This window comes from Streptopelia decaocto (genome assembly GCF_964273445.1).
Source record: "Streptopelia decaocto genome assembly, contig: HAP1_SCAFFOLD_111, whole genome shotgun sequence".
Classification (NCBI taxonomy): domain Eukaryota; kingdom Metazoa; phylum Chordata; class Aves; order Columbiformes; family Columbidae; genus Streptopelia; species Streptopelia decaocto.
In genome coordinates this window covers 8,495-25,014 of record NW_028116450.1, presented here as the reverse complement: position 1 = coordinate 25,014, position 16,520 = coordinate 8,495, and the positions used below count along the sequence as shown (strand labels likewise).

General features: G+C 51.6%; 1 protein-coding gene and 1 long non-coding RNA gene across 3 annotated transcripts in view; both read right to left on the bottom strand.

The window, feature by feature from the left end:
• LOC309452197 overlaps positions 1-1,097 on the bottom strand; it is a 248,096-nt gene extending 246,999 nt beyond the window's left edge. The window contains exon 1 of the long non-coding RNA XR_014186459.1: positions 1,065-1,097. This is a non-coding gene — a long non-coding RNA (uncharacterized lncRNA). The remainder of the gene's footprint in view (positions 1-1,064) is intronic.
• Positions 1,098-9,828: 8,731 nt separating this feature from the next.
• LOC309452196 (uncharacterized protein) lies at positions 9,829-14,246 on the bottom strand. 2 transcript variants are annotated; one of them, XM_082076870.1, is made up of 3 exons: positions 13,962-14,246; positions 12,237-12,567; positions 9,829-9,919 (listed from the first exon to the last, which is right to left on the bottom strand). In XM_082076870.1, the coding sequence occupies exons 1-3, from the start codon at positions 14,032-14,034 to the stop codon at positions 9,853-9,855; spliced, it is 471 nt and encodes a 156-aa protein (XP_081932996.1). In that variant the 5' UTR covers positions 14,035-14,246; the 3' UTR covers positions 9,829-9,852. The 2 variants fall into 2 exon arrangements, with proteins under 2 accessions (XP_081932996.1, XP_081932997.1); XM_082076871.1 differs by lacking the exon at positions 9,829-9,919 and adding an exon at positions 11,404-11,533.
• Between the last annotated feature and the right edge of the window lie 2,274 nt (positions 14,247-16,520).

The following is a 16,520-nucleotide window of genomic DNA, read 5'->3' as shown; positions in this document are numbered from 1 at the left end:
AGATGATGTCACAAGTGGTGATTCAGGCTGCTGGGATCCACAGAGCAGAAATGCTGCAGAAATCATTTGCAAGGGTATCTAATATCTGAAAATCAAATTAGTTTTGGAAAATAAAAAAGCACCATTACAAGTTTTGTTTGTTTGTTTTTTCTCATTCCTTTCTCAGAGGAGCTCTTGGCTTCCAGGAGTCCTGTTAGACGGCTGAACCTGGAGCAGGGAAAGTGTCCAGGGCAGGGCACCAAGACAGGTGTCAGAAATCAGGCAGAAGCTGGAGTGAGAGCAGCGTGACTTGTCACAGATGCAGGACCAAGGGGCCTAAAATCGAGTTGTTCATGGGCCTGAGCTCCAGAGCTGGAGACAGGTGTCATGAGAAAAGTCCAGAGACACCTCTGGTCAGAAGCAAACAGCCTGTGTTCCAGAAATTCCCCCAGGGAAAGGCAGCGTGTCCTGTCTGGGTGTGTTGAGCCCCCAGCCCCAGAGGAGCAAGGCAAGAACTTGGTGCTGTTTCTGTGAGTGCCCGCACTGCTTTCTTTACAGTTTGCACAAACCCAGCAGCCGCGCCTGGCAGCTGGGGCTCTCCTAAACAAAACGCAGGCACATTTTGGTGTGCTGTGAGTCAGAGAAGATGCCCTAGAGGCCCAATGGACATGGGTAACCTCTAGAAGAGCCATGTCCAACAATCAGAACGAGAAAATAGATCCAACCCTTTTTCTCTTTACCGAAAAATGCATACATTCAAAGTCCATGTGTCCCAGAATAGCACTGCAAGCATTTTAACTGCATTTGTCCTTTTTAATACTTAGAAATCCTGCACAGGCCACGTGCTGCTCCAACAGGAACGTGCTGGGGACACCCGGGTTTCCCATGGCGGCCTCTGCGCTGCCACCTGCACAAGCACCAACAGGCCGGCAGCTGTGGGCTCAGCTCCGGCGGGTCCCGGGACCGGGGGCTCCAAGGGCCTGTTTGCACACGGACCTTTGTGTGCGCGCCCTGGCCGCGGGCGCTTCTCCCGCCCCCATCCCGACCCGCCGCTCGCCCCCGGACCCGCCGCTTGCCCCCGGGACCCACTCAGGAGCCTCCGCTCGGCCCAGCGCTGCAGCCGGAAATTGCGTCACCGGGACGGGCGAGGCGAGCCGCGCTGCCGGCAGGACCCCGCCAGAGCTGTCCCATTATTCGCATGACCCACCAAGTTTTTATATGAAATCTGATTGAGCTGAACCGTTATTAAAATAAAAAAGTCTCTGGGTAGCCGTGCCGTCATGGTGGCTCAGTGCAGTGGAAAATCCACTGAACTGAAGATCAGCCTCGGCTCTCAAATAAACTTCTCCCTCCCCCGCTCCGCAGCCGCTGAACCCGCAGCACAAAGTGCGATCGGCACGTCCCGCGGTCACACGGTGTCCGCGCTCTCTCGTCACCTCACTCGCTGGCTGCAGCAGCACTAAGGGCCTGTGGATTCCACACCTGGAGTGTTCTGTCCTGTCACAGAGGAAAAGTCTTGGCTGCGAGCGACTATGTGTACGTGGGGACAGGAACAGTGGGGTACAAAAGGTGCTAAGGAGCCATCAACTGCCCTATTGAAGGCTCCGGATCATGGGGGGATGTGCAACTGCCACAGTGGGGCATTGTGACGTCACTGGTGATGTCACAAAGGGCCCTGCCCAGGCACCCCTATAAAAGCGGGGCCAGCTTGCAGAGCTGCATCCTCTGGCAGGACAGGGCGGCGGCCAGCCCACCATGGCCCGGTACCGGCGAAGCAGGAGCCGCAGTCGCCGCCGTGGCCGCCGCCGCTACCGGAGCCGCTCTCGCCGCCGCTATGGGCAGAGCCGACGCCGGCGGTACAGGAGAAGCCGCCGTCGGCGGGGGACACGGCGCCGCCGCCGCTGAGCCGACCCCGGCACTGGCGTCTGCGGAACCGGCAGAGCCTTGGCCAGCACCACCGCCACACCAGTGCACCACCACGGCTTCACCAATAAAGCTGGAATGATGGCACAACGTGTGCGTGTGTCTCTGGTGTCCCTGTGGGCGAGCTGTGTGTCCCATGGGTGCGTGTCTGTGCTGGGCACATATATCCCATGGCTGGCGTGTCCAGGGCAAGCACATGTTTCCCTGCTCCTGTACTGGGTCTGACTTGTCTCAATGACCCAGCCCATCTCTGTGTCCTAGGCCATTTATGTCCAGCCCACCTCCTTGTCCCAGTCCATCTCCACATCCCACCACATCTCCACGTCCCAGCCAGTGTCTGTGTCCACAGCCTATCTCCATTTCCCTGCCCACCTCTAAGTCCCAGGTCATCTCCAGGCCTCCTGGAAAATTTTCCCACAAGGAAAGAGTGGGTGGCCCTGTGGCATCCCCAGGGATTTTGGGCTATGAATTTGCTAAGGTGTCAGGTACTCTTGGCTTTTGCCTTTGCATGAAGTTCTCCCAGTTCCATGTGCCTACCAGGCAGAATCCCAGACAAATGCAGAAGTGGATGGAGATCAAGTCAGAGGTTATTGAGGAAAGCTCAACCCTTAATAGTCCATTGGACCAGATGGGAGGAATCCAGGGATGTTGAGAGACCAGGCTGATGTCATAGCAGGGCTTCTCTGATGCATTTTGGAAGGTCGTCATGACTGGAGAAAGCAAATCTTTCATACATCTAAAAAGACTCAAAAACTGGTCAGGGGAATTCCAGGCTGCAGTGGCAGAGGCCAGGGGCTGCGTGGCTGGGCAGCAGCCCTGTGGAAGTGGCTCTGGTAGTCCCTGAGTTCCACTAGGGAAAGCAGGAACCAGCAGCAAAGGTGGCCAACAGCCTCCTGGGCCATAAGAGCAGGAGCACAGCCAGAAGAAGTGATTCTCCCCCTCTGCTCAGCACCTTTTACACTATATCCAGAATACTTCACCAGATCTAGACCCTGGGCAGTGACAGTGAGACATTGGCAAAGAGGAGCCAGTGCACTGGAGGGCCAAGAAGATGGTAATCCTTCCATTGTCCTTCAAGTGTTTTTGTGATTTCCCCAAGAATATCAGTATCTACAACAACAGAAAAAGCATTCAATTGCCCGGTATAAATATCTGCAGCAAAGAGATCTGCATTTGTGGTAGCCATTTTGGGCAATGGCAATAAATGACTATTTGCTATATAAAGCATAACACCCCATCCACAAGTACATATCTAACATGGCTCAGACAAAAGGCAGGCTTGAAAAGTCACCCTTTGTGTCCCCAGGTGTCATGGACACTGCTGGTTTCATTCTCCAGAGCAGCAGAGGTTGGATCCCCTTCCAAGGATGGACTCCCTGCAAGGAAAGCAGAGCCTGGTTCTGTCCTGGTTTTGTTAAAAACAAGTTTCTCTTTTGGTGAATTTTGCCTGTCAGCTAAAGCTTCATATTAACTGCATTTTCCTGGAGAACCAGACACACGTTTTGGTAAACCTAGCAATGGAATGCAAACTTATTGATAAGCATGGATGGACATCTCGCGAGAGGGACAACGAGAAACCGGTGACCAAGAAACTGACCAACTGTGTATAACATTCCATTCACGTGAATAGTTCCAATAAAAGTGGGAGATCACGAGGATCTCGCCCCTTTTTGCCTTTTTGCCTTTTCCCTTCTGCTTATGGCCGACATTAGGAGAGGACCTTGCTAGTCGTCCCTGCGAACTGAGGCCGAGTGAGAGACTGAATCCAGCTCCGCTTGGCTGCAGAGTCTAATCCAGGACTTTGGTTGCCGACTCTGCAGTTGCTGAGACATTCAAGATTGCTTTTGTCTATTTTGTATTATTTTCTCTATTCTTATTAGTAGCATTAGTAAAACACTTTTAATTTTTCCAACTCTCTTCTCTCTGTCCTTCTTTCCTTCCCGATCGCCTGTCCTGAGTGGGAAGGGGGGAGAGGGAGGGGCAAAAAGGGGGAAGTGGGGGGTGGAGAGGGGGTTAACAATACATCTGCCAGGGTTTTATTGTCACCCCACAATCTTAACCCTTGACAGATTCTTACTGGCAATTCACTCAGCATCTGTTTTGATTTATTTGGTGTTTTTCTGTGACCACATTTTCTGCACAGAAGATCATAAACAGAGAACCACTGCAGAAGACATGGTCACAAGGGCCCTGTTATGGCCAAGAAAGCTCATCATGAGTGCTGGAGGGAGCCAGGAAGACGGTTAATAAGCATTGGAATGATCCAAGAACCTCAAAGACTCCTCTGAAGAGTGGCCTTGAGCAGCTGTGACTGGTCGTATGGAGGTCTGGGAAAGAGAATCTGGGTGGATCAGTGAGAAACAAGCTGATGGTTGTTGGTTCCTTACAACCATTTACCATTTCTGAGTCTGGAAATTGAAAGCAGTCGATTTCTTCAGGTGGACAAGTAGGAGAAGGAGGTTTCACATAGGAACATGGCAGGAAGCAAAGTCCCTCCTGTGCAAATGAGGGCTGATTCTTGTGTGCCCACCTCAGCCTAGGAGATGGGGAATGCCCACTGCTGGGCGTGTCTGTGCTCAACCATGCCCCAGGAGCTGAACCTGCCCTTTTCCCCTTCATCACTCCTCACACTTGGGTGGACCTCAGGAAACATCCGTGGCCTGGAGGATGCACAAACCTCCTCAGTGAGGTCCCATTACTGCAGGGGAAGAGGGAAGTCTTTGTGCTCCACATGGGAGTACAAAGAGAAAAGGCTGTGTGTGTGGCAATAAGCGTGTTAAAGTTAGGAAGAAGCCCTTAAATAGCATGGGTAAGGTGGGGTCATGCTGAATTGAATTAGGCTGCTTTTTTTTTATTTGAGGCAGCAGAAGGTGGTGGGTGTGTAATTCAGTGCTGGGATATGGAGTGAAGATTCAAGGAATTCTGGAGGCTAGGACAGCTTGGATGTCAGGGGAGCAGTAGCAGGGCTTTGGAAGAAGCGGTTGCCCAGAGAAGTTGCGGATTCCCCATCACTGGATTTGTTCAAGGCCTGGGGATGCAAATCCCCTCAGGTACAATGGAGCTCATCGCTGACGCTGAACTACGGCAGAAAAGGAGGAGTCTCAGGACATCACCTGTCTCAACCGCAGCCATCGAGTGGGATGAGGATGAACTTGTCTGCGCCTGCTTTGTCTCTCCATCACAGAGCGTGGCGAGCAGTGAGGGCAGCCAGAGGTCTGGCAAGAGAGGTTGTGGTGTGTCTTGGTTTTGGTAAAAACAAGACCCGTTTCTCTTTTAGTGATTTTTTCCTTTCAGCTAAATTCTTCTAATGCCTTCTAGGTAACCGCACTTTTCTGAATTTTCGCCTGCATGTTTTTCAGATGCTGTACTCTGAAAGCTGATAAGATGACCAGAGGAATGCTGAAGAAGCTCACGTTTAGATTTATTACTATGGTAACCAAGGTTAACTGATAACGAGACATAATTGCAAGGGGGAGCGTACAGAACAGGTGACTAAAACTGACCAACTGCATATCCCGTCCCATAATCGTCATGCCTCCTATAAAAGAGGGAGATCATGAGGGTCTCACTATCTTTGACCATGGCCAGCATCTAGAGAGGAACCTGACTGTCTGCCTGAGATCTTAGGCCTCGATCCAGACCCTGCATCCTTGAACCCAGTATCTGGTTTTACTGTGAAGTCCCGACCATGACTTCGGGTGCCTGCCCTGCAGCTGCTGGAGCCACGCCAGCTCCTAGCTCTGCTGCCACTGGAGTGGCGTCAGCTCCGTATGGACATTCAAGATTGAGGTTTGTATATTTTGTATCATTTTCTCTATTTATTAGTAGCATTAGTAAAGCTTTTTAAAACCTTTCCAACTTAAAAGACTCTCTTCCTTCTTCCTTCCTTATCATCTTTTCCATCAGGAGAGGGAGGGGGAGGGATTAACAGAGAGCATCTGTCATGGTTTATTGTTGCCTTGACGTGGTGTCAGCAGCCAGGTGACCCTGGGGACAGCCTGGGATTGTCATGGAAACGCACTATGACATCGGGAGGCTGTGCTATTACATCACCTGGCTGATCCGGGGCTAGGACCTTCCTCAGATCTGCTTTCCTGCTTCAATGTGTGTTTTCAGGGTGCACATGAGACAGAATGAGCATCAGCAGAGACCAGGGGAACTTTCCAAAGCACCTGATTTGTACACTGTCTTTGCACTCAGTGAGGGAGGTGATAAATGGCACAGTAGTCACAGGGAAATGCTGGGCAGCAAAGTGTTTGCCTGCTGAGGCTGGACAGGCTGAAGAGGGTCCAGAGAAGAGCCACAAAGATGATGAAATGACTGAGCAGCCACCATATGAGCAAAGGCTAAGAGATCTGGCCTTGTTCAGCCTGGAGAAAAGGCGGCTCAGGGAGACCTCAGCACCATGTTCCAGTGTTTCCAGGGTGGCTCCAAAGATGGAGACTCCCTTCGTACAAGGAGTCCCATGGAAAAGATGAAGGACGATGGGTACAAGTTAATCCTGGGGAGATTCCAACTGGGCTCAGGAGGGAAATTTTTCACCACGAGAACAATCAGCCATTGGAATAATAACCCCAGGGAAGTGGTGGATTCTCCAACGTTGGACAATTTTGAGATTCAGCTGGACCGGGTGCTGGGCCAGCTCATCTAGACCGGGTTTGTATCAAGAGAGGCTGAGCCAAGTGATCTTTGTGGTCCCTTCCAGCCTGACATTCTGTGATTGTATGAGAATGTACAGGTGTGTGTGCAAATGTTTGCGTGTGCATGTGTATACACATGTGGGTGGGTCTGGACGTGTGTGTGTGTACATGGGTGTGTATGTGCACAAGCATGTATCTGTGTGGGTGCATGTGTACATATGTTTTGGGGTCTGTGTGCACACACATGACTGTGTGTGCAACCAGGTCCCAGGAGCTGAGCTGCCGTGGTGGTCTGTCATGGGGCATCACACTGACAGGCATCCACATCTGGGACGGACACTTCTGGGGGTTACGGGCTTCTCCAAAACCAGATTTCTCATTGACCTAAACTACGTCACTACCACCACTACTACTACTGCCAGCAGTGCCAGGCCAGGGCTGACAGGCTCCACCTCCCCTAGGGGGCGCACGGCTGCCACGCCCACATGACGAGGCATTTTGTCACAATGTTCTGGTACCGTGGCGTGCGGGGTCAGTGGTGCCACTGCACATGGCAGTGACGCTGGTGACAGTTGAGCTCAGCCTGCGCTGCTGCCCCCGCCCCGGGTCACCTGTCCCCATGCTGCTGTGGGCCCTGGCCGGGCACGGCGGCCGCAACACCATGTGCTGCAGTAGCCACCATTGCGGAGCAGGGACCGCCTGGCCCAGCCATGTCCTGTATAAAATGGAAAAATGGAGCAGAAATTGTGAAATACACCTGGCATGTGGCACCCGCCCGCCTGCTCAGGGCCACTCTTGGGTGCCTTCATAGCCCAAAATCCCTAGGGATGCCACAGGGCCACTCACTTTTTCCTTGTGGGAAAATTTTCCAGGAGGCCTGGAGATGACCTGGAACATAGAGGTAGGCAGGGAAATGGAGATAGGCTGGGGACACAGACACTGGCTGGGATGTGGAGATGTGGTGAGATGTGGAGATGGACTGGGACATGGAGGTGGGCTGGGACATAGAGATAGGCTGGGACGTAAATGGCCTGGGACACAGAGATGGGCTGAGTCATTGAGACAAGTCAGACCCAGTACAGGAGCAGGGAAACATGTGCTTGCCCTGGACACGCCAGCCATGGGATATATGTGCCCAGCACAGACACGCACCCATGGGACACACAGCTCGCCCACAGGGACACCAGAGACACACGCACACGTTGTGCCATCATTCCAGCTTTATTGGTGAAGCCGTGGTGGTGCACTGGTGTGGCGGTGGTGCTGGCCAAGGCTCTGCCGGTTCCGCAGACGCCAGTGCCGGGGTCGGCTCAGCGGCGGCGGCGCCGTGTCCCCCGCCGACGGCGGCTTCTCCTGTACCGCCGGCGTCGGCTCTGCCCATAGCGGCGGCGAGAGCGGCTCCGGTAGCGGCGGCGAGAGCGGCGGCGGCCACGGCGGCGACTGCGGCTCCTGCTTCGCCGGTACCGGGCCATGGTGGGCTGGCCGCCGCCCTGTCCTGCCAGAGGATGCAGCTCTGCAAGCTGGCCCCGCTTTTATAGGGGTGCCTGGGCAGGGCCCTTTGTGACATCACCAGTGACGTCACAATGCCCCACTGTGGCAGTTGCACATCCCCCCATGATCCGGAGCCTTCAATAGGGCAGTTGATGGCTCCTTAGCACCTTTTGTACCCCACTGTTCCTGTCCCCACGTACACATAGTCGCTCACAGTCACGTCCTCCCCACACCACCCTGACAGAGCTTGACTAGATACACAGCATCTTTGGTTTTCAGATCATTGTCCTGACTCGGTCTGCAAAGGTAAAGACTTTTCATATTTAAAGCAGATTTAAAGGCAGATTACAGGGAGTGGCTGATGGTGCTTTAAAGTATTTAGTCATATCCAGCTTGTGTACGTACAGCATAAAAACCATTCTCATGGAAAGAGATTTGTATTTTAGGGTTACTCAGTACAAGTGTCTCAGGTAGTTGTTATTTTGTTTGGGCCGTATGCAAAAGGTCACAAGGCTTTTCCTCCTCATCCAGAGACCGACGTGGTGTAGGCCAAGGCAGAGCACGGGGGGCTCCAGGCACACACTGGTCTAGGAAGCTTTTCAAGGCTCTTTTCACATGTCATTTCATTTGAGTCTCTCTGCTCTGCAGAAAGTGAGTCAAAGGAATTCCTGTGCCCCTGGTTAACTCAAACTAGATGTTTAGCTGAACAGGGCAGATACCACTTGAGTTGGAGCCAATTCTGCTCTGCTTGTGAAAGCAAGCTCAAAAAAACCCAAAATGTCTGTGATCCAGATTCTAGCACTGCCTGTTGCATTTGCGTTTCCATGTAAAGCACTGGGCAGCTGAGAATTGTGGTTGTTGCTGGATTAAGCTCCAAGAATTAGTCAGAGGTGGTGGATGCTCTTCTGTGTTCTGTCCCCCTTGAGCACCAGCAGCACAGGTGAATCATTTTCAGGTAACAGCCATGGCAGTAATGGGGCAGAGTTTTCATGCTTGGGCTACATGGCTGGTTTGTGCCCGGGGAAGCGCATCAGCCTTTAGAATCTGGTTTGTGCAGGTGAGACACCTGGAAAGTGAGTCAATTTTCTCCATGCAGTTAGAAGCCTTTCTTTTTCAGAGCTGGCACCGTCGTTGTTTGGATTTAGTTTGAGAACAAGAGGAACACCCAGGACAGAGTTAAAATTTTTAGTTGTTGGTGTCTGAGAGCCAAGGTCTGAGCTCTGCCCACGGGTGTGAGGAGCTGGGAAGGGGGGATGGATGGGGCAGAGCTTGACTGACACCCAGACTGGTCAATGAGAATATTCCATTAGCGTCATGCTGTGTATTTAAGGAAAGTCAGGATCTTCGGGCTGGGGTTTTTCTCAGAGCCAGGACAGAGACCTGTTCAGGGCAGTTCTGTTTGGGAGTTTCTTTATTCCAGCCTTTTGCCATACTGCCATTTTGCAGAGGCCTCTGGGCCTTTCTGCCTTTTTCCCTCTTGTCTCCGGGATCGGCTGTTGGGACCAGGTGCTGCTTCCTGGGACCGGCTGCTCGGTGCAGATGGAGTTGTGAGGAATTGCATCAAATGTCTTCCATTTTCTATTCTATTTCCATTTTATAGATATTAGTAATAGCAGTATACTAGTGCTGTTTTGTTATTTTATTAAACTGTGTTTATGTCCATACAAGTTTCTCTCTTCCCTTTTGATTCTCTCCCCTATTTGGGGATCGTGGGGCAGTGAGCGAGCGGCTGTCGCTGTTATATTGCTGGCTCAAGTTAAACCACAACACCTTGAAATCTGGCTGGTGACCATGACCCAGAACACGTTGCCTGCTGTGCTCACTGGGGCCGCTCAGAGCTGCCGTTCCACCATCCTGCCCTCTTGGGCTGCTCTTTCCTCCTGTAACTATCAGAAATAAATTACTCAAAACACATAATAGGAATTGCTGATTTTCATTCTCTGCTCTGTTTAACTCAGGTAGAGGCTGGTGCTGTTGGGTTGGCAAAAAGAGTACTCGATGAAGCTACGAATTATGATTTGGAAAGAAAAACCTTCAGGAAACCAATTACTGAAGTTAAACATATAAATATAACAAAAAGCTATGTTTTCGTACCAGATGGACTATGAGTGAATTTCCAAGGTTGTTCCTTGATATTCAGGACCTGCGATGTATTATATCTCTGCAATTGCTTGGGTTGTGAAGTATGTAGGTCAGCACTAAATAAATCCAGCTACGCAGCAACTCCTGGGAAGTGAAGGCCAAGAGCTGGGAAGCGATAAAAAGTCACCACGCTAACAGCAGAAATAGGAAAGATGGGGACACCACCCTTGCTGCCGAGAAGATGACGAACTCGGCTGCCGGCTGCAACCTGGTCGGCCGGAGAGGCAGAGGGTGTAGAAACCTGGACCTGATCCTCTTGCTAGGAATGGTGACTTATTGTTCCCAACTTAGCCTGGCTAATCCCTGTACCAAGTGCGACGAGCGCATGAGAATAGGAGGACTAACCCAATATGTTCTAAATTATCACACTCATACTAATTCTGGATGTTAAGATAGAACAAAATTGGAGAACTATGAAATCCAAGGGCAGAAATTATGGGTAGCAACTAACCCAGGGAAAGGTGGACTCGGTGTAGGCTCTGTCGCCTGCCCCAGGGGAGAACAGAATATCCGTTTTACACAAGCTGGTATGTGGGGCTATTCAGATAGAGGGGGAGTGCAAGATCAGTATAAGGAGGAGTTAGTTAAGAGTGCCACTCAGGATTTAAAAAGAGAGCAAGAGAAGCAGAAATTGGTACAGAAAAGCAGTGATTGGTATGAAGAAATAAGGCAAAAAGACAAGGAATTCCAATTACCAACAGTAGGGAAAAACCTGTTTATAGATCTTATGGAAAAGATAGCCCGGGAATTAAATGCTACCTCACGCTGGATATGTGGGGGGTGTCAAATGGCAGAACAGTGGCCTTGGAGAGGAGAGAGTGTAAGCCCAGAAGGATTACTAGTATGGATCCAGCCACCTGGGCCCAAGATGGAAGCTGGGGATACCATACCCCAATATATATGCTAAACTGAATTATTCGGTTGCAAGCAGTGATTGAAATAACAAGCAACCGCACAGCTGAGGCACTGAATCTCATAGCGAGACAATTGTCTCAAACCAGAGCCGCAGTGTACCAAAATTGGGTAGCCTTAGATTATCTTTTAGCTGAAGAGGGGGGGTTTTGGGAAATGGAATACTTCTGAGTGTTGTTTGGAAATAGATGATAATGGGGAAGCCATAATGAAAATAGCAGAAGAGATAAAACGAGTTGCACACGTACCAGTACAGAAATGGAATTCTATACTTCCTAGCCACTGGTGGGATAACTTATTTGGGGGAGCCTGGTAGAAGAAAATAGGGTTCATGATACTATGTGCATTTCTAGGTTTACTGTTCATGCCATGTATGATCCCGCGCTTTATTTGGTTAATACATTCAGTAGTCCAAGGCATGCAAATCTCAGCCATGCCTATAGATCCTGAAATGGCAACAAAAGGAACAGGGTATAAATTAATGATTTTAAAAGAGAACACAAAATTGGACCTAGCCGCCACTAGGGAGGTGCTAGCTAACTTTGAGGCCAAAGCACGAATCAAGGGGATAATAAAGAAAAAGGGGGAATTGTGAGAAATGCAGCTGTGATTCGTGCTGTTGTTTACAGATATAACCAAATAAGGCATGGGCTATTAAGAAAATGAAAAGATAGTTAAGTTTTCTGTAAAAAGTTGTGGAACTTGTTTTGTACCATATGCACATGTGGATAGGAAAGGTGGGAGGGAGTGACGTGAAGGAGAAGGTGGCCTTCCCCGAGATTGCTGCCACGGGGGAAGCGGGGGGGGAACTCGGTAGAAAAGACCCCTCAGTAACAACCTGGAGTCTGCACTGAGGAAGAAGGAACTCTTCAACCACCAATCAGAGTGAGAGAAGACCCCTAGTGTCAACCAACCACGGACTCAGAGTGCGAGAAGGGCTAGCCAAGGAAATAAAAAAGGTCGATCAGAAACTTAAGGTGTATGTGTTTAATTCACCTATTAAATAAACCAGACTCTTGTTTGGCAAATTATCGGAGTCTTGGTCATTTATCACACTCAGTATCTGTCCTGATGGGTTTTATCTAGTCATTATTAATGCCAGAAAGAGGTGGAAAGATAAAGATGATGGATTGTGCTGGACAGAATTACCTAATTTTTGTCAGCTGGAACCAGTCTGTGGCCTCCAACTCGGACCTGAACCGGTACAGCTGGTCATCTCCCTGCTGCAGCACGATCTGCAGCGAGAAATCCGTTTCATTGAACCATGTGCGATTCTCATAGGGACGAGACACGTTGGCAGGTCTATCAAAAGCATAATTGATGATGACTCCTTCCTGCGAGCCGGTTTTGTATTCCCAGAAGACAACTTCGCTGGCGTTCACTGGTGGTACTGTCAAAAGCACAGTGCAGCCCACAGCCGAGACGAGTCTCTGTGATGCTGGCCTGAGGTCAGCAGAGTAGCATGGAGAAAGTGTGCGGGCTGAAAAAGAAATCAGATGTTACTCTGCAGCCGCTGAGAGTCAACTCCATGCACCTGGGAGGCGGTTGTATGTATTGGGTTTGCTTGGTAAGGTTTTAGCAGCCAGAGGGCTGCAGGGGTGGCGTCTGCGAGAAGATGCCAGAGATTTCCCCCATGTCCAACAGAGCCAATGCCAGCTGGCTCCAAGACGGGCCTGCTGCTGGCCAAGATTGAGCCCATTGGCAACAGGGGTAGTGCCTCTGGGATAACATATTTAATAAGGGGGGAAAACTGTTGTACGACAGCCACTGGAAGAGAGGAGTGAGAATATGTGAAACAGCCCTGCAGACACCAAGACCATTTGAAAAAGGAATGGGAGAAGATGCTCTTGCAGCCCATGGAGGTCCACAGGGGAGCAGACATCCATCCACAGGTGGAGAATTTGGGAATGAAGTTGAGCCCGGGGAAAAGGAGTAGTGAGGAGAAGGTGGTTTTAGAATCCCATTTCCATACTGTGATTCGACTAGAAATAAATTAAACTAATTTTTCCCCGAGTGAAGTCTGTTTTGCCCATGACAGTAATTGCTGAGTGATCTCCCTGCCCTTATGTTGACCCACAAGCCTTCATTATGGTCTCTCTTCCCTGTCCTGCCAAAGAGGGTGGTGATCAAGCAGCTGGCTGGGCACGGGGGGCCCAGCCCCAGTCACCCCCCTGCACCGCAACACCCGCCCTGGCTCAGCAGCTCTGCAAACAGCGGCGCTGGGGCTTCATTATTTCTGGATATAAGCAACAACATGGAAAAGCAGAAAGTCCGAACATTTGCATATGAGTTCCCTTTGTATCTCTCACCCGAAAAATTCAGTTCTTTGCCTTAAACGTTCAGCTGGTGTATCTGCACAGCGCCAGCAGCTTGAACCTGGGGACAACTCCCCGATCCCACTCAGGAGTCCTTTTCCTCCCTCCCCCTCTACCAAAGGCACAAATCTGAGCTCAAGGAGCCCTCCCCACAAACAAGCACTTTCCCATCGGATCACTGCCAAAAAATGGCATTAAGAAACGGGAAAGCCAGTGAGCCTCTTCCCGATCCTCATTGAAAAGTTCTTCTCCGGGGAAAAGATGGGGCTGAGGAGTGCCCAAGTCCAGGACTTGCCTTCCCTTCTTCAAAAACGAGTCAGGAAAAAGGGTCCTGCACCCCTAAAGCCGGGGGAGAAGCTCGGCGAGATGCAGCCCCGCTGCTGAGCTACGGCTGCCCTTGCTGCAACTGACAACTCGGCAGCTCCTAAGTCAGCAAAACACCCCAAACCGCGCGGTGCTACATCCACGGACACCCCCGGAGCGTGAACGACCACCCACCCGGCATGCGGTCCCGGGGGGACCCAGGGACCCCCCTGTCCCCCGGTGAGCAGAGACTTGCCTGTGATCCCCAGCCCGGCCGCCGAGCTGCCGGGGCAGGCGAGGAGGAGGAGGAGGAAGAGCACGGGCAGCATCGGCGGGGCCGGAGCGGAGGCAGCTCCGCCATGAGGCACCGGGACGGGGCGGGGGGGTGACCGGGAGCCGCCCCTCCCGCAGCCCCTCCGGGCTTGTGCCGCTGTCGCTCAGCGGGGTGACCTTGGGACAGAAGCCAGAGTGTCCGGCTGCCGCCCGCAGACCCGGCCGGGCGGCCCCGCCGCAGCCCGGGGAACCCGCCCTGGCTGGGAGCGGCGCCTCCTCGGAACAGGAGGGGTCAGGGTGGGGGAGCGCGGGTTTGGCTACTGGTTCCGCAGTCCCGCTTCCTCCTTCTCGTCTTCTCCCCTCCCCTTCCTAGAGCGGCCAGACTCAACACGCAGGAATAAATCCACAGGCAATGCCTCCCGCCGCCTCTCAGGTACCTGCCCAGTTTGCCACGGTTCCCTTTACAAATGTTTCTTTGTTAAGCTTTCAGACTTTTTTTTTCTAATTTTTGGTGCATGTTTTCTTCTGTCTCTCTCAAAATCACCAAATCGTGTATGAACTAGTGGCACATCACGCTGGTGGATGGTGGGGACACGTTGGCCTTCCACTTAGGGCGATGTAGATGTTGAGACTTTGGGATTTTCTTCTTGTCCTGTGCTGACATAGGACATGAAAAGAATGCCTACTTTTTCCAAGGATTTGTCTGCTCCCTAGGCTGAAACCAAACTGCATGGAGGGGGGAAGAAGTGTGCCAGGGAAGCAAAAGGAGATTGAGAGCTTGCAAGGACTGGTAGCAGATTCTTAGACCCTGTCATTCTAGAATGATTTGGCTTGTGCAGCAGTTGCGAGGTCTGTAAATTTTGTCACAGAGGCACCTCAAAGTCAGTTTTAGACAGACAATGAGTTCCAAAACAGACTTTATTCTGGCCGGAGAAGTGCAGCCAATAAACCGACCAGAAACAGGGTTCATGCAATTAGTTAGCACTCCGACAACATAAAATACAGGTTTGTATATCAGTTGAGGAGATTATTGGGGTACAGCAAAATAAGAATAAGGGTCCACAGCGTGCACGCACACACAAGAAACAAAACCAGAGCCCTCTGACTCCAGGGTACCCACAAGAAATAATCACTCACCTGGTTGGGCAAGGACTCATTTACGGACATATCCAGTAAATAACGACTCACCCAAACGAGGAGGTGAGGCGCTCTCAATCCCAGGAATCTCCTTAGACAGCGTCCCAGTCTAAGGAGAGGGCTCCGGTTCACAGACCCGCTACTGTGAGAAGACCACTCCAAGGGGGCCTCCAGCAGGGACCCTGTTTTATAGTCTGGTCAGATCTGGCTGTGGGCATTAGAACATGGTCCAGAAGCTTCCTGCTACTCTGGGCACCTCCTTTGTTAACGACCCCGCCAATTGGCTGAGGGTCTCACCCCTCCTGCCCCCCCAGCAGGTGGAGGTGAAGTCACCCTGCCCCAGGATAGAGGAGGATGTGACTGTCAGCACTTTGGTACCACCCCAGGTGTGTATGTGGGGACAGGCACAGTGGGGCACAAAAGGTGCTAAAGAGCCATCAGCTGCCCCAGTGAAGGCTCCAGATCTCAGGGGGATGTGCAACTGCCACAGGTGCAAAAATTCCAAATGCCAGGTCAAAAAGGGCACTCATGGAATTGACATATTCCCTGGCCCCATGGGTCATTTGCAGGACTGTGAGGGCACACGAAGGAGCCCATGACAGTGACAAAGAATTGGGTTTTAATAATGTTACCAGAGCAGCTTCCTACCATGAGCTCAAGAGGATGGGAATGTGGCTAAAACGTGGCTTTGCATCACAGGGGAGACCACAGAGGGCTGCATAGGGTTTATCACATAAAGTACGAGGTGGGTGAGGATTTTTTTCCGTTCCCCTGAATTGTTTCCATCACCTTAGCAGTGTGGAAGAGGAGTGAAGGGCGTTTCCACAAGAACAGCTGCTTTGCAACAGCAAAACCGTATGCAGAGCTTTGTGTGGTGGTGTCTAAGGAAACCCTGGAGTGAGATATATAGGTATACACAAAAAATAAACCAAGCCAAACTGGTTTGAAAACACCCCATGGAGGAGAGCTTCCCGTAGAAGGCAGGTTCGGACATGGATGCAGCGCGTATTCCAGCCCCAAGCAACTGCAGAAACACAATGAGGTCACACTTCACTGTGGCTGGGCCCCCTTGGTCCCCTCCCGATGCCTTCAGCAGTGTGAAGCGGGGCTGCTGGTGTTTGGGGGACCCTCCAGTGTCCCCTGAGATGGATCAAGGCTCAGCTCTCCAGCAAGGGGGCGAGCAGCCGGCTTTTCCTGACTTGGGAGTCCCTCGGCAGAAGAAAGGGACCCCATCCCGGCACCACGTGTGGGTGCAGAGGGTCTCGCCTGTTATCAGCCCGCAAGCCAGCAACACCAGCACTGTTACAGCAGCCAACACCTGCTGGCACAAGAACCAGGAGGTGGTGCCCAAGCACTGGGGCACAAGAAAGCCAGGAGGGTGGAGGTTCGTGCCGTAAGATGGGTG

Bases quoted from the DNA above. Each gene is read 5' to 3' on its own strand.
- LOC309452196 (XM_082076870.1), bottom strand. From the start codon at position 14,034: ATGCTGCCCGTGCTCTTCCTCCTCCTCCTCCTCGCCTGCCCCGGCAGC. The intron at 12,568-13,961 runs GCAAGTCTCTGC...TTTCTTTTTCAG, and splicing joins GGCCGGGCTGGGGATCACAG to CCCGCACACTTTCTCCATGC. The intron at 9,920-12,236 runs GTAATTCTGTCC...TATTTCTGATAG, and splicing joins TTCCAGCTGACAAAAATTAG to TTACAGGAGGAAAGAGCAGC.